This window comes from Neophocaena asiaeorientalis, unplaced genomic scaffold (genome assembly GCF_003031525.2).
Source record: "Neophocaena asiaeorientalis asiaeorientalis breed wild unplaced genomic scaffold, Neophocaena_asiaeorientalis_V1.1 scaffold78, whole genome shotgun sequence".
Taxonomy (NCBI): domain Eukaryota; kingdom Metazoa; phylum Chordata; class Mammalia; order Artiodactyla; family Phocoenidae; genus Neophocaena; species Neophocaena asiaeorientalis.
In genome coordinates, this window is record NW_020175018.1 from 12485533 (window position 1) to 12508756 (window position 23224).

The 23224-nt window shown below is 50.9% G+C and overlaps 1 protein-coding gene across 2 annotated transcripts in view; it reads left to right on the forward strand.

Moving 5' to 3' along the window:
• STXBP1 (syntaxin binding protein 1) overlaps positions 1-23224 on the forward strand; it is a 37280-nt gene that overhangs the window by 10975 nt on the left and 3081 nt on the right. Inside the window, exons 7-18 of one of the 2 annotated variants that reach the window (XM_024762600.1) lie at positions 170-254; positions 1252-1382; positions 2858-2965; positions 4059-4119; positions 5461-5526; positions 6161-6241; positions 8454-8592; positions 9311-9420; positions 10450-10551; positions 12775-12860; positions 16149-16303; positions 17938-18190. In XM_024762600.1, the coding sequence (XP_024618368.1) occupies positions 170-254; positions 1252-1382; positions 2858-2965; positions 4059-4119; positions 5461-5526; positions 6161-6241; positions 8454-8592; positions 9311-9420; positions 10450-10551; positions 12775-12860; positions 16149-16303; positions 17938-18047 (1234 nt within the window). In that variant the 3' untranslated portion in view covers positions 18048-18190. Of the gene's footprint in view, positions 1-169; positions 255-1251; positions 1383-2857; positions 2966-4058; positions 4120-5460; positions 5527-6160; positions 6242-8453; positions 8593-9310; positions 9421-10449; positions 10552-12774; positions 12861-16148; positions 16304-17937; positions 18191-23224 lie in introns of those variants that run through there. The other variant, XM_024762599.1, reaches the window with a different exon arrangement.

The following is a 23224-nucleotide window of genomic DNA, read 5'->3' on the forward strand; positions in this document are numbered from 1 at the left end:
TTTTAAATTATACATCTAAAGTGAGTATACTCTCATTGTAAAAGAACAGTACAGATGAAGCTTGTGTCTCCCTTGACCCTCCTGCTCTGTCCTGCCTTCCTCCCTGAGGGCAGACAGTGTCATCCTTTGGGGCAGGGCCGTTCACCCTCTGTCCCTCCTCCTTTGTCAGGGAATACAAGGACAATGCTTTGCTGGCTCAGCTAATCCAGGACAAGCTCGATGCGTACAAAGCCGATGACCCGACAATGGGGGAGGTAAGCCTTACTTGGCCCACGTGCTTCTCTCACCAAGCGACCACAGTGTCCGTGTGGCAGCCTGGGCACAGCTGGCTTCCTTTGCTCACGGAGGGTGTGTGAGCGCCCTTGTTCCTGCGCAGTGAGCTCCAGCCCTTGGGCAGACAATACAGAATCTGTTCAGTGTAGCTGAGCTACCAACTTGTTTCTCTTTGCTGGGACTTTCCCAGTGTTAGCACCTACAGCCCTGCCTCCTGGGACCCCCTCAGTGGAACAGTATCAAAACCAGAAAATTGACATTGCTACAATCTCCAGACCTTATTCAGATTTCACTAGTTAGTACACGTGCTTGGGGGTGTGTGCACGCACGTGCGCAGTTCCGTTCAATTTTATCACGTGTAGGTACATGTTAACCACCACTGCGATCAAGACACAGAACTTTCCCATCACTATCTTGATTTAAAAACTGACAGCCCTGGGCTTCCCTGGTGGCACAGTAGTTGGGAGTCCGCCTGCCGATGCAGGGGACACGGGTTCGTGCCTCGGTCCGGGAAGATCCCACATGCCGCGGAGTGGCTGGGCCCGTGAGCCATGGCCGCTGAGCCTGCGCGTCCAGACCCTGTGCTCCGCAACGGGAGAGGCCACAACAGTGAGAGGCCCGCATACCGCAAAAAAAAAAAAAAAAAAAACACTGACAGTCCCAGGTTCTGGGGACCCCCTCAGCCCCAGGCCGGCTGGATGATGGGTCACCCTTTTTATAGCCGAACATAGGTGGTGCTCCCCTTCGTAAGCTCACTTTAGACCCCAGCCACAGTTTTGGATCTGCATCAAAGGGCCCTCATTATGAAATAGAGGGTGTGTGCTGGTGTCCTTGTCCAGCAGTAAATGGACTTAGTGCTGTTTGAGTCAGAGTTTACATCCTGCTGCCACTTTTCACAGGAGGGTTAGCGGTGCTAGTCGGAGAAGTGGGAGTTGTATGGGGCGGCTCATGAAACCATTCCCTGTGTCCTTCCTTCAGGGCCCAGACAAGGCACGCTCCCAGCTCCTGATCCTGGACCGCGGTTTCGACCCCAGTTCCCCCGTCCTTCATGAATTGACTTTTCAGGCTATGAGTTACGACCTGCTGCCGATTGAAAATGATGTATACAAGTAAGTACACACACCCGGTGTGACTGCAGCTTTTCAAATGAACCAAACACACCTCTAATTTAAGAAAAAGGATGTCGTTAATCCTAGGAAAATCCGATGCATTGATACAGTCTTGCTAGTAAGCCCGCAAGCTTTTCTGTGAGTTCCCAAAGTCCAGCTGCACCACCAGCCAGAAACTCCTCTCCCTTTCAAAGAGAACAAGAACTTTCGATCTTTATTTCACAGCTCATGTCGCCTCAGTTCATAGCTGGCTTGGGTGTGTTAATATGTTGACTTGTGTGTGTCAGAGCATATCTTATTCAGAGTTGAAACTTCTTAACTACAGATCATGAAATATGATGATGATAAAGTATATCAACAGGAGTTTCCGACTGAATCTTATTTGCAGTTTGCTTCATTATAAACAACATTTTTCTCGGTAGCAATCATCAGAAACTCAGTCTCTAAAAACTTATTTTTCTTTCTGTGGGAACAGGCTATATTGTTCTCGTGTCCTTTATTTTATAACATTAACCGTAAAGATAGTTGTTTCAAAATGAAGGTTCTAAAAATATGACTGAATCTCAGCTTTGGTACCTGTAATTCTTGCTTTCCTTTAGATGTTCATGATTTCACATGTGAAAATTTGCTGAGGGCCAGTTGCAGGCAGCTGCAGAATGCTGTTTAGGTCCCACACATTTGAGGATGGTGTCCCAGGCCGTTTCCAACCAGGAACAAGTGTGATCCTCGCCTTTCCCTTTCAAGTACCTCTGAACCCACCTATAACCTGACTTCACACCTGAGCCAGGTGGCTCTGATGGAGCTCACACCAACTGACCCTGGGGGTTTTAAACCAGGACCTCAAGTCAGTTGACTTTGATTAGACCTTTGGGTTTCTTTCTGCCTAAGAAATCATTAGCCTTTTTAGATGCAGCAGACCTGACACAGATAGTGACACATCAGATGGTTGGGGTGCTTGCTTGATGTTCACACAGATTCGTGTGAACATCTGTCTGTTATTTTTTGTTGTTTGTTTGGTTTTTCTCCTGCTCCTTCCACAAGGAGGAGTTCTACTTTTTTTTTTTTTTAATTAATTAATTAATTAATTTGTTTTTGGCTGTGTTGGGTCTTTGTTGCTGTGCACGGGCTTTCTCTAGTTGCAGTGAGTGGGGGCTACTCTTCGTTGCGGTGCGCAGACTTCTCACTGCAGTGGCTTCTCTTGTTGCGGAGCACAGGCTCCAGGGGTGCGGGTTTCAGTAGTTGTGGCTCGCGAGCTCAGTAGTTGTGGCATGTGGGCTCTAGAGCGCAGGCTCAGTAGTTGTGGCTCGCGAGCTTAGCTGCTCCACGGCATGTGGGATCTTCCCGGATCAGGGCTCGAACCCGTGTCCCCTGCACTGGCAGGCGGATTCTTAATCCACTGCGCCACCAGGGAAGCCCCATCTGCCTGTTTTGAACCAGGGGGATTGGATGAATTTTGTGGGACATCTCCTCTCCAGGTATGAGACGAGCGGCATTGGAGAGGCGAGGGTGAAGGAAGTGCTCCTGGACGAGGATGACGACCTCTGGATAGCGCTGCGCCACAAGCACATCGCGGAGGTGTCCCAGTAAGAGCCCACCCTGCGCCCTTCCCCTAGCCTCGGCCAGCCCTGCCCCAGGCTCCAGGGCTCACCCCACCGACACGGGCAATCACAGTTGTCGGTTGCCGGTGTGCGTTCTCTGGGCAACTTGACCAGAACTCACCAGTGCATGAATTCGTTGCTTCTGCTGAGTCGCCAATGTGCTAACCAGTGATGATGAACCCCTTCTGATATCTGAGCTCAGGCTACACCGACTTCATGAAGTTAGAAAATCCATTCTGTGTTAGGGTTGCTTTTAGGATTTTTAGAAAGCATTTGTAGCTCTCTCAGTAAGATGCTTTATAAACATTAAACACTTGAAGCCAGTTTGTTCTGTTGAAGGATCCGGACTCCACTACATACAGTTCAGTTTTCGTTTATATAGCTGGTGTGTCCCCTTCCTCCCTGTTGTCATACCTAAAATTTCTGAGCAAGCCTTGATGTATTTACTGATACATGTGCTAAACCAGTACCTTGCTCTGAAAGTATTTCAAACTGTTTCTAACACTGGAAAGTTTTTAATAAGACCTTTAAACTGTAGATAACAAGCCTGCTTTTGCAGAAAGACACATTCTGCTACACTGAGTTGGTGCTATCCGGCAGGAAATTCACAAGGAAGAGCGAGAAACTATTACAGCCTGGGATAGTTCTGTTGTTTAGAAAAGTAGTTTCCAAACTTTCTGGATCACTCAACTTTAGAAAAATGTTAATTCACGTTGCCAGTATATAATTTATTCATGCATTAAATATATGCTTTATTGTACTACTACGCATATTTTATAGCATATACAAAAAACATAAATTTGAAAAGGATGAAGTAAAATTATATAAATAGATGTCCTAACATTTTCTTTTCTGCTCTCAAATTGTCTTGCAAACTCCAGTATGGAGACCCCGGGTTCAAGTATTAGGAAAATGATGCATCTGTCTCTCCTCTTAGAAAATCACTTTAGATGTATGCATTACGGGCAAGAAAAGCCAGCACATATTCCTAAAGGAGAAATCTTGCATGACTCCTATAGCATCGTATAGAGACACTTGGTGCCGCGTTGAAGCTTAGCTGCCTCCTTCTGTCTTCCAGGGAAGTCACCCGTTCTCTGAAGGATTTTTCTTCCAGCAAGAGAATGAATACTGGAGAGAAGGTAAACCCGTACTCATGCTCCAGTGCTCCAGAGAAAGCAGAAATCCCTGCTTTCTCTCTAGGGGTGGGGAAGATGCCTCCTCAGCACGGGACTAGTGAGTTGGGGGCTGAGAGGGGTCATGGTCCTCTTTTCGTCTGTACCATTTTGTCTTATTTTTGTATTCAAAATTGAGATCTGAACCCCCCGCCTTTTGATATGTATAGAGCTTCTTCTCCTTGTTACTCTGAAGATTAGTGTTTACTGTTCTGGATCATGATTCACTTTAAGCCAGAAGAACTTGCTAAAACCTTTTTTAGCTTGTGGTAGCATTAGAATTTATATCCGGATTCACCTGGGCCTCTCCTCCTCCTGACTGTTTATCAGAGGTGTTTTACTCCTCTTAGGAGAAATGCCGCTCTGACTGTGTTGCTCCCTGGCTTAGGACCATTAAGCGATTTCCTGATTCCAGTAGAATCAAGCCCCACCGTGGACATGCCTTACAGCGCCCAGGTCATTGGGCCCCACAGACTCTCATCTCTGCCTCCCTCCTCCTTGCCCCCATCGCCTTGCTCAAGCCATGCCTGTGCTCCTTGCCTCGGCCCTGCCTTATGAGGTCCCTTTCCTTTGGCTCAGCCATCGTTTTCTCTGAGCCAAGACTAGGGAGGTGTCTCTGCTCTGCACCCACATGCATGATTCCCTCCAAGAGTGCTAATCCACTCGCTTAGAATGGCTCCTCTGCTCAGTGTTAGCTCCATGAAGGCAGAAATCCTTTTTTTGTCCTTGTATCTCCAGCACCTAAAAGTGCCTGGTATGTAGTAGCCATTCAATACATTTCTTTTAGGTACGTGAATGGGATTAGGTGGGTCACCCAATTAGAAAGTCAGCAGAGCCCTTCCACCTGTCAGGATGCAGATTCCAGCCTTCTCTTCCCTTCTCCCTTCTTCCTACCTGTCTACACAACTACGTCCTTTCTGCGGAGACGAAATGTGAATTGATTCCATGATTGCTTGAGCTGAGTATGCAGAAAAGCATCATGCAGACGAAAAACTGTTATTTCCTGGCAAGAATTATGCTCACAGTAACTTTCTAGTCCAGTAAATAAAACATAATTGCTAGACCTCAGAGGTCAGTTCCCCACCTGTAACACAGTCACGGTATTCGGATCAGTAATTTTTTGAGCCAGAGAGGTGGTAATCTAAACACACGTGATCTTGTGTTTAACAGATGCATTTGGGGGGGTTACAGAGTGAGCACTCGGGAGTCCGGTGCTGGCTGCTGTCCTGTCCTGCGCGCACCCCGCCTTGCCCACCCTCTTAGCTCGGGGCCGTTGGAATGAGACCGTGTGCTTCCCTCTTCCCATAGACCACCATGCGGGACCTGTCCCAGATGCTGAAGAAAATGCCCCAGTACCAGAAGGAGCTCAGCAAGGTATGACGGTCCAAAATGATCCATTCGCATCGTGCGTATAAGCAGCTGCGAAAAGGCTCCTCTACCCTTGCTGATTCATGGAAATCCACAGGTTTTTAGTCAGCTTCAGTTTTTATTAGAAAACAATGAAAGGTTGGGATAGACAGGTCATTTCCCATGATTTTCTTTTCTCCTCTTCATCTTTTTCTCTCTGTATCCTTCCAATCCCTCACCCCGTGGGCCTGAGAGGGAGAGCTCGGAGGAAGTCACAATGATCTGGGAGTCACACATCGCTTCCGCCTTAGAAGCGAGTCACTAAATCCACACGAAGGCGCGGGGGACTGAGCGCCACCTGCTGGAGGGAGGAGTATGAAAGGATTTGTGGGTGCCTGTGAAACCATCACCCCACCCCACCCCCATAAAGGATTTCTCCTTCCTCTTGACTCTTGTAGAAGGCGGTCTGTCCCTCTTCCCGACACACACAATTCTCTACCCAGCAGTGTCTGTGAACCTGCGTGAACGCATATTTCATATCCTTTATGAGGCTGGAGACGCCTTGGTGCCTAGCACCGTGTCAGTACATAGCAGGTGCTTAGTAGATGCTGCGCAAATCAGCGAGTGATTCCCTGACCACACACTCTCTGCTTTGTCCTAGTATTCGACCCACCTGCACCTTGCTGAGGACTGCATGAAGCATTACCAAGGCACCGTGGACAAACTCTGCCGGGTGGAACAGGTAGGGCCTTTTCCTTCTCTTTCTGCCAGGCCCATTTATTTGCTTAACTGAATTTTAACATCTGACCTTGAACACCCTGCAGAATCATAGGAAATAGAAATGGGAAAGCCTGCTAGATCGTGTTGTCTCGACTCTCTGGAGCCAGTGCAGTTCCACGCTCAATGGTAGGGACTAGATTGGTCTGGAATGCCATGCCGTTTGGATTTTGCATGTCTGACTTACCAGAGGCTCCCTGGAATGGCAGAAGAGAGATGTACGCAGCGCTGAGCCCTACATTGACAGGGCTGGCTGAAGGTTGTATCCTGAATGTCTTTCCCTTCTGCCGTAGCCACACCAGCTTGGAGACCTAGAGGCTGAAAGTGGGTAGGGCAGCCGAAGGTCAGAAATTCTCCCACAGCCTCCCTGATCACAGCTGGGATCGGAGTTCTGTCCCTGTCACTGGTTTGTTTGACGTGCTTGCTTCTCTCTGCTTTCTTTTCCTCGTCTGCAAAGGGACATAACAAAGCTGCCACATTTTCCAGGAGTGTCGTGTGGAGTCACTAATCCTACTACATTCCTCACACATGATAACATTTCTCAACCGGAGTCAGCTTCTAAGGGAGGGGAGGTCATCCCACAATGCCGAAGCCTCAGCCAAAGGTCCCTCTTCACAGAAAAAAGAACTCGAGTTCTCAGTGTGAGGCTAAGATTTAAATCTCCTGGTTTGATGTGACAGGCTCAGCTAGGTTTGTAAGACCAGCCCTGATTCATGGACTCTCTCCTACGGGGAAGTAGCCCTGCTGAAATTCATCAATTTCATGGGTGATGTTTGCAAACGCAAGGCGTCCTCTCCAAAAGAACTTGACTGTCCAGAAGATAGGTTATCCCTAGAACGAACGGTACAAATGCAGTTGGGATTCATCCTTGGAAGTTTACATTTTTCCAGAAGTGCCCAGTGGTATTCGTTGAACTAGTCACATTAAATTTTTTTTAATTAATTTATTTATTATTTGTCTTAACATCTTTAATGGAGTATAACTGCTTTACACTGGTGTTAGTTTCTGCTTTATAACAAAGTGAATCAGTTATACATATACATATACATATACATATACATATACATATACATATACATATACATATACATATACATATACATATACATATATCTCCATATCTCCTCCCTCCCACCCTCCCTTTCCCACCCCTCTAGGTGGTCACAGAGCACCGAGCTGATCTCCCTGTGCTATGTAGTCACATTAAATCTGACTTTGAGACAGTGTTAGAGCCAGGTCCTGCTGAGCAGATGTCTGTTGAGGCTGCACTGAGCTGGGAAAGGGCCTTGGAGAGGGGCCCCACCTTCCTCTGGCCCAGGCTGGGCAGAGGCCTGAGCTTGAGGTCATGCTCCTTACGGACTCCTGGGATCTTTAGAGAAAAAAGGCAACCTTCCGGCAGCCTCTGTAAGAGCTCCAGAGAAAGTTGCAGCTGCTGGTGTCAGAACGAGACCAAATCGTTCTTGGTTTGCTGACACTGATATGCTGCTTTCTCGGGCCTGTTGAGAATGGATCCGCCGCTTGCCTGAGTTGCGAGGGCGGGGCCATAGACCGCGCTTACTTCACTCTTTATCTTCAGTCCCACTGTTAGCACCCCCTCCCCCTTCATCTCCTTCAGTGGGATTTGCAGGGAGCCCATGTTTTTTCCTCCTCTCCCTGAAAGTGGTTGGAAGATTAAAAACAGAGGTTAAAATCCTAGAGTAGTTAAAACTCAGCGGGCACAAGGGGAGTGGAGCAGAAAGAGTCCAGCCAGGCGGAGGCACCTTATAATATTGAAGCTTTTCACATGTGGGAAGTGCATCCCCTTAAGCCCCGATCCCTCTGTAGGGCTTTGTCCCTCTTGAGGACCTACCAGGATTGAGGCTTTCCCTGAGGAATTGGCACACGTACACTGGAACTCACCTGGAGGGAACAGCCTGCCTTGAAACAAGATGGCAAATCAGCATGGTTTCTGGTTTTGGAAAGCGAAGCCTGGGGCTTTCCTCGGTTCTCACCGATGCCGTAGACGCCAGTGCTGATTACCCCCGTTCTGATTAATTAATTGAGAGAGAAGCACCTGTGAAGACCTTCCCCCAACCAAACTAAACATCCCAGACGTTTATGGATAACCAGTTTTCTGATAGTTACCATTTGTCCAGACTATTGCCAGAAGTGGGGTCAACACGGTGTGTTTTCTGCAGGACCTGGCGATGGGCACGGATGCTGAAGGGGAGAAGATCAAGGACCCCATGAGAGCCATTGTCCCCATTCTGCTGGATGCGAATGTCAGCACTTACGACAAAATCCGCATCATCCTTCTCTACATCTTTTTGAAGAATGGTAGGAACGGTGGGACATAGAGGAGGGGGATAGGCCCTTTCTTGGGGAAAATGAGGCAGCTGGGAGAGAGAGAACAAAGTGGAAAACAGTGTAAAAGACAAGGAAAGGGGTGTTTAATAAGATCTGAGGGGCTCTTTACATCTGGGGAAATGTCATGTAGGCAGATCAATTGCAACTAGAGGCTGAGTATCCCCCAGTGATTCTGGAGTTAGTCAAAGGGACAGCATAATTCGAAGAGGACAGGGTGGGGACAGCTGGGAGAGTCTGTTGGCTTTATGGCCAGTTTATTAGAGCATTTCTGCTAGATACTTTTAACTTGCCCCACATTTGTATTCTGTGCCTTTAAATAACTGATTTTAACCCACATCTGCTGCCCATAAGTGTCCATAGGTGTCCATTGTGCCAAAGATGGACACAGAGGCTCTCCTGTCCAAGCTGACTGTGATGTGGGCCAGGGGTGGTACTGACGGCTGAGAAGCAGGAGACGGATGGAAATATAGACCATGAAGGGCAGCTGCTGATGGTCATAGCCCGTAGGCTAGAGTGGAATTTGAGTCCTGATCTTGTCTTGTCTTAGAGTAACCTTGATGCCATGAGCGGATTGGTTCCCACTAATCCTGAAGAGGAAAAGGGGCACTGTCCCCGCAGGCACTTAGCTCTGCTTCTCAGTGTGTGATGTCCAGGGGCTGGTGTGGTGATCGGGTTTTTGTTCTCGCAGGCATCACCGAGGAAAACCTGAACAAGCTGATCCAGCACGCCCAGATCCCCCCGGAGGACAGTGAGATCATCACCAACATGGCCCACCTCGGGGTGCCCATCGTCACGGACGTGAGCACCAGCATCGGGGGGAGGCAGAGGGGAGACAGCGGCTCTCATCTCTTCTCCCCTGACTGACTTAAGGCAGCTTACAGTACACACACTCAACACTGAGAAAGAGAAAACATAAAATCAGAGGGATGCAGGTGTAGAGGTATAAATAAAATCAAGGCGTAGCACCAGGAACCCAGGCGGGCACATCAAGGAGGCACACACAGTCACAAAGCTGAGCTGTGTCTGTGAACCCGCCCCAAATAGGAGTCATACCAGCCCTGTCCCACGTGTCTTGAGTCAGCCTGGCTCTGCCATAGGACACTTAGACTCAGCATCTTCTGTGAGGTTGCGACAACGCTTAGTGCCACGCTGCCTTGCCACCTTTGGGTCTGCTTCTCTGACAATGACTCAGGACCCAGTGGGGTTAGGTGTGGGGGGCCCGACCAGCAATGAGCTCTGGAAGAGGCCTGGTGGGGGGCTCCAGGACTCTTCAGAGCCCCCCACCAGGAACCTTGCTTGTAGGAACCCCACTTCCTGCAGGGAGTCAGCTCACGCTTCCGTGCTGGTAAAGCAGGGCTGTAGGTGTGCTCCTTCTGGAATCTTAGAGTCAAAAGCTTTGTTCCGGAGCCACCAGACCAGAGACCTATGACTGGGGGCCATCTGGCGCTTTCAGGCCCTTGTTCACAAAGGGACCACATGAGAACAGAGATGATTCATTCAGTACCTCCCGTGCTGTTGAAGCAAAATCAAAGTCACACCAAAGCAGTATTTTCTCCTATAATTGACAACAAACTAACTCCCTGCATTTGTAAGAAATGGCACTTATCCGTTTGACCCACGTTTGCCATTTTTCCTGGCTTTGAAGAACCAAGTTTGCTCCAGGTTCTTGGGCTGGAGCCCACGGGGCATCATCCGGGCTTTTGCAGGAAAAGCTCCCTACTTCTTAGTCTTTGCCAGGACTGACTCCCAGAAGAGAGCCCAGGGGCCAGTGAGGGCTCGCGGGCCCAGGCGCTGACTCGGAGCCTCGGCTCGTGTATTTGCTTTCAGTCCACGCTGCGTCGCAGGAGCAAACCGGAGCGGAAGGAGCGCATCAGCGAGCAGACCTACCAGCTCTCACGATGGACCCCGATCATCAAAGACATCATGGAGGTCAGCGCGGGCCGAGACGAGGGCACAAGGGCAGCCGGGCCCGGGGCTCTGCACCTGAGGCCTGGGGGCTTCAGCCTCACCTGCCCTCGGGTGGGGGTGACACCCGGGGATTTGCACCCAGGCCTTGGAGGGTTTGTGCAGAGCAGCCCCAGGAGACTGTCAGATGTGGATCCTCAGATCCACACTATTGAGCCCCACAGTAGAGACCCCTCAATGGTACTGCAGCCGAAGGAACCACACCCGTCACAGCACCTGGAGGTCCTGTGAGTAAGGAGCGCCACGCTGCTCTGCACCTGAGGCCTGGGGGCTTCAGCCTCACCTGCCCTCGGGTGGGGGTGACACCCGGGGATTTGCACCCAGGCCTTGGAGGGTTTGTGCAGAGCAGCCCCAGGAGACTGTCAGATGTGGATCCTCAGATCCACACTATTGAGCCCCACAGTAGAGACCCCTCAATGGTACTGCAGCCGAAGGAACCACACCCGTCACAGCACCTGGAGGTCCTGTGAGTAAGGAGCGCCACGCTAAGGACGCAGCAGGGTGGGAGGGCCTCTGGAAAGAGATCCCAGCCCGTCCTCCTCTCCCGCTGCTCTGCTCCCTCAGCCCTCACATCAGCCAGAGACCCTGCCAGTCGTGTTTCTGTGCAGCCCTATCCCTTGCCTGGAGTTCTCACTTTCCTTTCCACCTCCTGAATCCTGCCTTCCTGCAAAGTCCCATACACTGGCCCACCTGTCTGACCACCCAGCACCACAGAGGCCTCCCTGGACTCCCACAGCATGTGTCAGGGATGCTCTTTACATGTGTGTGCTGCTCTCTGTGTTGGCTCATCGTTTTAGACCTTGGTCCTGTGCCCTCACCTGACGTGTCCTCTGGCACCGAGCCTTGCGCATAGTAGGTGTTTTGTATCTGTGAAAGTCAGGTAGCCCAGCGGTGTCCCTTCCTCCCCTTCTTGTAGCTCGAGGTCGAGGAAACCCTGTGTAGAATCCTGACGCACCCTGGGAGCTTTGGGGTGGGAATTGGAGATGGTCTTTCCAGTTCCTGCCCTTGACAGGAAGACAGGACTGGGGTCCAGAGAATGAAAGGTCTTGGCCAGGATCCCTTTGTTAATTCATAGCAGTCCATGTGTTCCCACTGGATCGTACGTTAAAATAAATATATTTTAAGTATATATAGTGAGTCGGCTTTCTATTTTTAAAACCCACAAACCAAAAAGATGGGTGAACATGAGACATCTTGAAACCAATTACATTTCTTTGCTTGGCAGAGTGGATCAACCGCTCTGTCTCCTTCCCTCCTTTGTTCTCTGCTCCCTTTTCCTTCCCCCCACAACCCCAGTCCCCCAAAGAGACATGTGTGGGCTTCACACGGTAGCTGTTAGGAGTGTAGACTTCTCGGCAGCAGGGGGTGGGTAGCTGGATCCACCCACCAGATAATTAGGCCCTTGGGAAACTGAGGCTGTAAGGCCTCAGCTTGCCTGAGAGACTGCCCATGCCTAGTGTCTTCAAGACGGATGGCAAGGGGCAGGAGTTTATTGGACAGGATGCGACATTTATAACCTCACATGGAACATAAAAGGGTGGAAGAGAAGCAAGAAAAAATAATGCAGGTTTTTTTTAAAGTTTATTTTATTTATTTATTGTTTTTGTCTGCGTTGGCTCTTCGTTACTATGTGTGGGCTTTCTCTAGTTGTGGCGAGCAGGGGCTACTCTTCGTTGCGGTGCGCGGGCTTCTCATTGTGGTGGCTTCTCTTGTGGAGCACGGGCTCTAGGTGTGTGGGCTTCGGTAGTTGTGACACGTGGGCTCAGTAGTTGTGGCTCGGGGCCCTAGAGCGCAGGCTCAGCAGTTGTGGCACATGGGCTTAGCTGCTCCGCGGCGTGTGGGATCTTCCCGGACCAGGGCTCGAACCCATGTCCCCTGCCTTGGCAGGTGGATTCTTAACCACTGTGCCACCAGGGAAGCCCAATGCAGGTTTTTTAAAAAAACTTCTCTTCAAGAGCTGACCTACAAACTTATCTCATTGTATCTGCTGGTTATGGAGCATCTGGTCCGCCCGCTCCGAGCTCAGCGTGAGGTGCCCAGCAGTGGGCAGCGGACAGGGGAGCTCTGGTTGTTGCAAAGATGGCCATGGTTTTGGCTGAGTGACTTGTGCTTCGAATTGTCTTACCTTGATTGCGTCAGCCCTTTGCAAAGAGATGGCCGGTCGATAGCTGTGTCTCTTCTTTCCAGGACACCATTGAGGACAGACTTGACACCAAGCACTACCCGTACATCTCCACCCGCTCCTCTGCCTCCTTCAGCACCACCGCGGTCAGGTGAGTGCAAGTCCTTGAGCAAGCGAGCAGGGAGCAAGCGGCACCGTGTCTGGTTGGATGGCAGCCGCACGGCAGTCCTGCTGTGACACGTCACGACCCTCGAGAACCCTCCCACTGCTTCTCGTCACAGCCAGGGTGCAGGCCAAGTCCTTGCAGCGGCCCATGAGGCCCTTCAGCCCCTGGCTTCCCGTTCCTCCCTCACTCCCTACTCCTCCCCCACTTCAGCCACACCAGTCTCCTTGCTCTTCCCTGAACACACCAGGCTTACTTCTGCCTCAGGACCTTTGCACTTGCTTTTCCCTCTGCCTGAAATGATCTTTCCCCAGGTATCTCTGCATGGCTCACCTCTTTTCTCCTCCGGGTCTTTAATAAATTGTTACCTTCTCCCATCTTCCCTGACCACCCTGTTCAAAATTACAGTACACCAGTCTTCCTAGCAGCATTATTCCTAATAGCTCAAAAGTGGAGATGACCTAAATGTCTGTCAGCTGATGAATGGCTAAAAAACACCTGGTATATTCATACAATGGAATATTGTTCAGCCAAAGAGAGGAATGAAATACTGACCCATGCTGTAACATGGACGAACCTTGAAAATATTATACTAAGTGAAAGAAGCCAATCACTAAAGCCCACATACACTGTGATTCCATTTATATGAAATGTCTAGAACGGGCTAGTCTCAAGACAGAAAGTAGATTGGTGGTTGCTCAGAACTGGGGATGGGGGTAAGGGTTGGGGAATGGGGAGCGACTGCTAATAGGCACAGAATTTCTTTTGGGGGTTGATGAAAATGGTCTAAAATTGATTGTGGTAATGGCTCACAATTCTGTGACTATACTGAATACCGCTGAATTATACAGTTCAAATGAGTGAATTGTATGATACATGAATTATTTCTCAATAAAGTGTTACAGAAAATAGTGAAAAAATTATAGCACCCCAACTTCCTGTCTCCCTTCCCTGCTTTTTCTCCATAGATTACACCACCTCTTAGTGTGCTGTTAGTATTTACCTTGTTTACTGCCAGTCTCCCCCGACTAGAATGTCAGCCTCCTGAGGGCAGATTCGTGTCTGTTTTATCCTCAGTGCCTAGAACAGAGCCTGGAATGGAGTAGGCACTTGGTGTATCCTGTCCTCACTTTTCATTCATTAGTTAATTTTAGTAATTAAGAAAGGGATGAATACGTCATCTGCATAGAGCCACATTTCTCAGATTCATCCTTGATGGAAACATAGATGATGGAAACGTGGATGCCTTGGGTCTGTTGGGTTTCTGCCACGTACCTGGTGATGCTCAGACGTTTCTCAGCTTGGAGATGTGAGCAGACAGCAATCCATGCTTCCATCTCTGGGTTCTCCAGCCCTCTGTGTTTTCTTGGCCACCCATGAGGCCTTGTGCATATGTTTTCGAAAGCTCTTCCTCTTGTTCACCACCTTGCCATGTTCATCCAGAAGCTTTTCCTGCTATGCTCTGCAGGCCACATCTCCACGGCCAGTCCCTGGGACTCTCAACACTAGGCACACATTTTGCCTCCAGAATCTCTTCTCTGCCTCCCTCGTGTGTGTGGCCCAGGCTCCCAGGGTAACACTTTTCAATACATGTGCCTCTACTATACTAGTACTTTGCCCGCCCGTCTTCTCTCTCCACCGCCCACCCCCCCACCCTTCTGTCGTCACTCTCAGGCCTGCATGATGCCACTGGAGGCCAAATGTTTATTGCCAGCGTTGGAGTGAAATACAAAATCCCACACAGTACCACAGCCAGGCTGGCTGACAACAGCAGACAAACATGATTGCACAGGCAAAAAAAAGTGACTGTGAGGTCCTCTGGGCTGGCCTTTGTGATGTGGAAAGTGGCTTTAATGCTGTCCTAAGTCAGGAAGAAGGGTAAATATTCCACTGTTCAGAGAAGCCTTGCTCTCCTCGTTCTGTTTCAAATTTATCCGAATTTAATTGATAATTTAGATGACATGGACAAATGCATTTTATAAATTGCAAAAATTGACAATTAAAAAATAGAAACTCAGTGACCCCTATTAACTTTTTAGTTACTTTTAAAACTTCCACAAAAGAAATTCCCAACCAAATGGATGCAATGGTGAATTCTTCTGGTATTTTATGAAGAAACCACTCAACATTAACACATTTGCAGATAACAGAAAGAGAGAAGAAACTTTCCCACTTATTTTATGAGTACATGATCCTAAAAGCAAATCTGAAAATGGCATTAAATAAAACTTCCCTCAAGCACAGAGAGGCAAATGTTATAGATAAAATATTAGCAAACTAAACCCAGTGGCATATACAAGGAGCAATGCATCTTGCTGAAGGGTTTGAGGAAATGCAAGGCTGATTTAACACTTTAAAATCCTCAACGTAATTCTCCACACAAGAAAAAATATATATGATCTTCTTAAGAGATGGCCCCTCATTTTGTTTTGATTTTTGTTTTGTTTTCCCCATTTTCTTAGCCTGGAAGCAACCAATTTCTCATTGTTTCCAAGGACAAGGTGAAGGCCCATTGAGGGAAGCCGGGGCCAGGAGTGGGGGGGGCACCTGGGGAACTGTCCTGCCACTGAGATGCCTGTCGTTCAGGAGGCAGCTCCGTGTCACTTCCTCCAGGAAGCCTTCCTCAGTGATGCCCAGTCGGCACTTGAAGTCCCTCCCCCGTGTTTGTTCCCACCGCACTGAGCTCCTCTCCTTGGGGCGCGATACAGACCCCCATCCTCCCGCCACCCTCCTCGCCCCACCCACCCCAGTTAAGCCTGAGCTCTTGGTTGGCAAGAGCCGCATGTCACTCAGGTCAGCTCCTCGGTGCTGGGGCGGCCCCAGCCCAGTGAGGCGCCTGGTGCACATCTGTCCAGTGAATCAATGTGCCGGCTACAGACAGGCCCTGGACTCTGTGGTTCCTGCTCCCTCCAGCAGAGTGTCCCAGACAAGCCCAGAACTGTACAACTCGGGGGAGACACCAGGACCACCATCATGTGGGTGAAGCTGCTGAATGTCCAGCTTTAAAGCCGACCTGAACCCGTCTGTTGCCTGCATGACGGGGTCACAGCACAGGCGCTCATAGTGATTCTTCTCCCGGCAGCCAAAGTGCTTGATAATTTGCACTGCAGTTCAGTTCAGCCAACACTCGCTAAGCGTCTACTCTGTTTCGGTCACTGGTGTACAGAACGAGTGTGTAACACGTCACGGAGGTATGAAGTATGAATGCTGTGGATGTAGAAAAACATGAGTAATATCTTTCTCTCTCCCTCTCCCTCCCCCTCTCTCCTGCCCCAGCGCCCGCTATGGGCACTGGCATAAGAATAAGGCCCCAGGGGAGTACCGCAGTGGTCCTCGCCTCATCATCTTCATCCTGGGGGGCGTGAGCCTGAATGAGATGCGTTGTGCTTACGAGGTGACCCAAGCCAACGGAAAGTGGGAAGTGCTCATAGGTGAGTGGGGCGTGTTTTCTAGAGGGAAGGGACCGCTTCACTGCACTTGGACTCCATTCCATGCTTTGGTGTTTCATTCTGTCTTCGGTTCTCTGTTGCCCCTGAAAAACTTAAGTCTCTAGACATGTTTGTGGACGGCAGACGCTGAAGAGCGAAGGGTTCCTTCCTCATGTCTGCACTGTGTCTCTTGACGAGTGGCAGCCCCATGTGGTGGGAAGAGCCTGGTCACAGATTCCAAGAGACCCAGGCTGATATTCCTGCTCTGCCACTGCCACGTGGGTCACCTCGAAAGTGCCTCTCCTCTCCACGCTGTTATTTCCTTACCCACGAAAATGGGGTTAAGAGCACCCACTTACAGCCTGAACTAGGCCTGGTGCTGGCCCGGGGCTGGGGGGTGGGGGGTAGGGTGGTGTCAGTTTCCTGGCCTCCAGCCTCACGTCCAGAAGACGCTCAGTGAACGGACGGTAAATGATTACCGGCTCCTTTACTTGTCAGTTGGAGACACACAGACGAGGAGTGAGAGCAGATACTGCCTGAAACATACTGGCCTGACTCCTGCGCTCTGCTGAGGGTGCCCCCAGCCAGTTCCTGCTACTTCAGGGTCTGTCATACCCCTTCTGGTTATTTCCTGCTGGCTTTCCAGAAGAAAGGAAGCAACTTATAAGAGCTGACTTAAGGCAGGAGGAGAAGATTTTTCTCCTTTTTCATGCCTACAGGAGCTTCTCCAATTTCTCGGCTGGAAGAGGAAGAGTGAGCTGAGAAAAATCTTGCTTTCTCCAGACGCCTTCCTTTTGTCCCATCTTGTCCTTAACAAAATGGAGTTGCACCTGCCCAGAGTACCTCTTAACATTGATTGGCAAGAGGTGATCAGCACCTACTGCCCTGGCTGGGCCCCGCCCGGGCCCCGCCCTTGCCCCGATCTCAATAAGATGTGTCAGTTTTATACCTCCACTTTGGGGGGACCAAGGCGCAGTGCCCCCCAAGCTCTCAGAGTGAGCAGGTTCTGCAGACCAGTCCATGTGGCCGTTCCTGGGTGTATCAAGATGGAGCTGGCACTGTCTTCACAACCTGCCTTCCAGATACCACCATTCATTGGGGAGCTCGCACCTCCCCCTCCCCTCCCCACTCCCTGAAGCCTCCCCTGTCTGGTCACCGTTTCTCTCTGTGTTCTTTCCTTTCTGGTTACGTGGGCCCCTGTGCCAGAGCTCTCGGTGTTCCCTGCTTGCGTACGTGTTGCATGAGCGTGTTGGCTACCTCTCTGCTGAAACACAGCTTTCCTGGGCAGAAGCCGTCACAGCCAGGCTTCGCTGTAACCCCCTCTTCCACGCTGGCCCGACCCGAGGTTCCCTGTTGGGAGGTGGAGACCCGGGGAGACAGGATCGCCCCTGCGGATCGGTGGAGAGGCCTGGTGCAGACCGCTGACGCCCGCTGTGTGGCCCCGCCCGCTCTGTGCATGCCGGGCGGCCTCGTGGCCCATGTGCGCATGCGCCGCGTGTGCACGGCGTGTGCTCCGCGCGTGCGCGTGCGTCTCGCTCTCTCGTACCTCATTGGCTGCATAAAACGTAGGCCTAAGTTGGCATGTTCCGGTAACGTACCTTTGTTCAAGCAGTCAGCCGGCCTCTGTTCTCCCGCAGGTTCTACTCATATTCTCACTCCCACCAAATTTCTCATGGACCTGAGACACCCCGACTTCCGGGAGTCCTCTAGGGTATCTTTTGAGGATCAGGCTCCAACAATGGAGTGAGAGCCAAAGAAACAAAGTAAAAGCAGCTTATTACAGAAAAGAAACTCTTCCACTCTGAAGGGTTTTCTTTGATTTATTCCGTCACTCTCTTTATTTTTCCCTTTTCCGTTTATTATTTATTTGATTTCTTTTAACGAGAAAATGCTTGCAGTTCTTAACACCGATTGAAAATGTGTCCGATGCTGCCCTCACCAACCCTACCCTGAGCCCCACTGGGCTCCAGCTTGACAGCTCGCTCATGCCTTGGGTTACCTGTCGCCCAGTCAGACAGCTGCAGCCCTCTGGGCTTTAGACCAGAAACAATCACAGCTGCTGGGCACAGTCCTCCAGAGGGAGCTGGACGTGGAGGGATGCCACAGGCGCTGTGCCCCAGCCTGCTGGTCCCGGGGTGAATTTGTGGGCACAAGGCAGAGAACACCAGGCAGCCTCCAGGTTGTGATGTGGTGTGGGAACTTGAGAGTGAGACCAACAGGTGTTCAGGGGACAGTCCTGTCCAAGGCAGAACTCCAGTGCAGATGCCAGTTGGCACACGATCATGAGGAAAGCTTGGCAGAGGGCGTTAGGGTAGACTCCCAGTCAGTGGTAGTTAGATATGTCAATACCTTTTTCCCAGGACAGACATTTATCCTGAGGAACAATTTCTAAGGGGTGATGGGGTCATAAGCCACCTTGTACATGGTGAACTCCAGCCACCGGTGGAAAGAGCTCATGTCTCCCGTTCCTCTGGGAAAAACAGCACTTAACAGTCATTTGCTCTTTCAGTAATTGTTTTTTATTTTAATTCTCCTGTGGATCCTTTTGAGAGTTGAGAATCATACCCATCTCTCCCATTGGAGTTTCCTGGTCAGATTGAGAGCCTTTGGGTAGAAATCTGTTCTCCACACTATGTGCTGTTTATATTTTTTAATTTTTTTTTTTTTTTTGCGGTACGCGGACCTCTCACTGTTGTGGCCTCTCCCGTTGCGGAGCACAGGCTCCGGACGCGCAGGCTCAGCAGCCGTGGCTTACGGGCCCAGCCGCTCCGTGGCATGTGGGATCCTCCCGGACCGGGGCACGAACCCGCGTCCCCTGCATCGGCAGGGGGGCTCTCAACCACTGCGCCACCAGGGAAGCCCCATGTACTGTTTTTAAAGAGCGTCTTCTCTCCCACCATGCTCGTGCCTTTATCTCAGTTACCCGGGAACCCATTGTCAGTTTGGCAGATTACCCAGGTTTTGTTCTTGTCCTCATTCCTTCCTCTCTCTTTCCACCCTTCTTTTGTGCTGGAAATCTCCCCTGACCTGTTCAGATGGCAGGCTGACCCTGAAGACCTCACTGCACTGTTAGTCATTCTTTAGTTTCATTACACATTCTGGGATGAGGCCACGTCTTGTGTCCCTGACTTCCTCTACTCTACAGAGGATGCACCCTAGAAATGTCCCCGCCCCCACCCCGCGCTGAAACGCGGCCCTGTGAGTTACAGAGTGTGAGTCGCCTGTCAGTGAGCAGCGGACAGGCATGGACTCTAGCCTCAGCTTGGCCACAAGCACCTGTGTGACTGGGGGAGGTCGTTCCCACTGGGTCACAGCACACAGAACACAGGGAGGCTGGATGGCAGGGCCCGAGGCTGCTCGGGCCCTGTAATGCAGTCGTTCAGTTGGTGGCTTAAACCAGGCAGCACTCTGGCACACTCTCTGGCGACCCTTGGGGGAATGGACATCAGAACCCTGGCTGGGTAACACCAGAAGTGTGCTTGTTTTTTTAAAGAGAATAAGCTCCATCCACGAAGGGCTTGCTCTAAAGGTCTGCACCGGAGGCTGTGCTGTTTAGCTCCTCTTTCTTCGCCTGGGCCGGAGATAGCTGCCCCAGGGCAGTAGGGAGATGAGAGGCAGCAAGTGGTCGTGAGCCAGGACAGCGGGGCTGGCTGTGGCCCCGGCTACCTGCCATCCTGCCCAGGCTGCCTTCACCCTAGAAAGCGAGGCCACTGGGTGGTCAATAAAAGTGACTTAAAAAACAGCCGTTGTTCAGCAGCACCTTGGTAGGTTCGTAATCAGAGGCATCTGGTTCTCGTGCAGATGGCAGGTAGGTGGACGGCATCTGCTGCAAGATGTATTTCGAGGCTTCTCAAAGGACAAGTGAGCAATGACAGACCACTTGCAGAGTCAGAAAGAATCACAAACCCAGACCCCAGGGGAGACCCTGGCTGGGTAACATCAGAAGTGTGCTTGTTTTTTTTAAAGAGAATAAGCTCCATCCACGAAGGGCTTGCTCTAAAGGTCTGCACTGGAGGCTGTGCTGTTTAGCTCCTCTTTCTTCGCCTGGGCCGGAGATAGCTGCCCCAGGGCAGTAGGGAGATGAGAGGCAGCAAGTGGTCGTGAGCCAGGACAGCGGGGCTGGCTGTGGCCCCGGCTACCTGCCATCCTGCCCAGGCTGCCTTCACCCTAGAAAGCGAGGCCACTGGGTGGTCAATAAAAGTGACTTAAAAAACAGCCGTTGTTCAGCAGCACCTTGGTAGGTTCGTAATCAGAGGCATCTGGTTCTCGTGCAGATGGCAGGTAGGTGGACGGCATCTGCTGCAAGATGTATTTCGAGGCTTCTCAAAGGACAAGTGAGCAATGACAGACCACTTGCAGAGTCAGAAAGAATCACAAACCCAGACCCCAGGGGCTCCTGCTAGGATTCATTCTGGGATTCCCTGCTTTGGAAGATGCCTCTTCTTTGCACACTCCTTCCTCTGTTTTATGTTCAATCGACAGAGAGGCCTCAGCTGCCATCAGAGCAGAGCGAGCACGAACAGACTCTGGCTGTTTGCTCCTGGCTTCTGAAATGCTTTGTTGAACAGTGTTGGATTTTAGAGAGTTCAGTTAAGAAAAAGTGAGGCACAAAGCCCTCATACCAGGGAGGTCAGAAAGCAGGTGAGCCTTCCGACTTGCCCACTTCTGTTGCGATTGTCCAGGTGACCAAAGCTGAGGACACTGCAGGGCCTTAGCGAGGCTGGGTGGTCTCCTCCCCCACATTGGTGTTTGCAGGAACTTAGCTTTTAAGGGATGGGTTTCCCCTGCTCAGCAGTGAACGAGCGTCTGCCGTGGGCCCTGTGTGGGTACCAGTGCTGTGCTCCATCCTCCTGGCCCCGCTCTCTCCTCCCGGCCCCTCTCTGTCCTGGAGCCGAGGCTGGCTCCCCAGGGCTGGGCTGAAGGGAGTGGGCATGGATAACTGAAGTACACAGATGCCACCAAGCCTTGGCTCAGTGTCCACTAATCAATCCATCATTTCTCTCAACTGTCTAAGAAATGAAATCTCTTTTATTTTTTTTTTCTTGCGGTACGCGGGCCTCTCACTGTTGTGGCCTCTCCTGTTGCGGAGCACAGGCTCTGGACGCACAGGCTCAGCGGCCATGGCTCACGGGCCCAGCCGCTCCGCGGCATGTGGGATCTTCCCGGACCGGGGCACGAACCCGTGTCCCCTGCATTGGCAGGCGGACTCTCAACCACTGCGCCACCAGGGAAGCCCCAAAATGAAATCTTTTGATTAGATCTTCACCTCGGTGCTCTAGGTGGTTTATGTTAAAAGTACTGACCATTAGGGAATGTCCAGGAGGCCTCAGGAACTGATGAAAGGGTGCTGAAAGGCTGGCTTAGACCTATTACAGAGCACTTAACATGGGAGAGTTTTTTTTTTTTTTTTTATGTTGAGTACTTTGCTTTATTCTAGATCGGGGTCAGATAAGTTTCATTTTTCAGTGGGACTCAGATTTGAATCTGAACGCAGAGCTGATCCAATGCCCAGCTGCTTTTTCAGCGTTCCCTCACACATCCCCTCCTGGGGCAGGAAGCCACAGGGCCCCCAGAATTGAGAGCAGTGGCATGGCTTCTGGGCCTGGCTGTGCCACTGACACGCCTCACCACGCTGGGCGTCTTGGATGTGGGTGGGCAAGACCACTGTCTTCCACGTCTGGCAAGACCATCAAACTCACCTGGGCTGCTCTTAAATATCCAGTTTAAACCTGTCGTTCACCGGTACTGCCCTCAGTAGTCTGAGTCAGCAGGACTGTTTCAGCCAAAGCCAGGAACAGCTCGACCAGCTGATCTGTGGGAACTCCTGTGGTTCTCAGGCGCCGTCCGTGAGGAAGGAAGGACTTTGTCCTGGCGGAGGTCAGTGTGTCTGGCCCCCAGCTTTGACAGTCTGGATGACTTTGTTTTGGAGACCACCGTTCACGGTTCAGTGTTGTAGTTATGTAGAATAAGAGGGACCCTCAGAGCAGTAGAACCCACTTGCTGTTCTAGAGGGCCTACATGGTCAGCCACCTGTGGGTTCAAGTGAGAACATTTGCAATGTTTGTGGTGGTGAAAAGCTTGACCAGGGTATTGAAGCGATACAGCTGATTGTGTGGCAAGAATTGGCCCTCAGGTGATTTGGATTAACACCAGCTGGTCTGCATCCTTTAAAGAGACCAGGTATTGATAGTTAGGGCCCAGGGCCGGAACTGTTGCCTGATACTGTTGGTCCTGGAAGTTTTCTGCTTTCGGTCAAAGATTGGGAACACCAGATGGTCAGCAATCAGATAATATCCGGAAGTTCTGAAGCGTGGATTCCTTCACCTCTTTCTGGCCTCCCTCCAAGTCCTGAATCTGCGCATAAGCAAGGGTAGGGGACACCTTGGGATAGGCATCTGCTCAGAGGCCTTTTGGCTGCAAGGGAGGACGTTAGGGACAGTTTCTCTGGAACATGCATTGCCTTAGCCTAGGTAGCCCCCAAGCTAATCCCCCGCACGGAGTTCCCAGCAGCTGTCTTTCAGGTATAGGCACTCAGACTGCTGCATCGAGTTGAGATTTGGAAGGCTTTCATTCTGCCAGTGGTTCTGGTCAGAATTTGGTAACGTTTATCCCTGTTTCCTCATTTGTGGAGCAGCCTGTGACCTTTAGGACTAGTAGAAAGATAAGGTCACAGAAATGAGTGTCTTCGGGGGAGAGGGGGACACACTGCTGAAACCGGTGTCACATTTGCCAAAGGAGCCTCGAGTCTGCAGAACGAGTCAGCTTTGGGCGCAGGGGCTGGCGCAGGCTGCACTCTCAGGGCATCCCACTCCGCACCTCGGGGAAGCAGCTGGGGACTGGTTCCTCACTCAGCAGGCCCTGGTGGGGGCTGGGGCTTGAGCTGCAGAGAACAGGATGTTGAGAAGCCTCTCACACCAGAGAGGG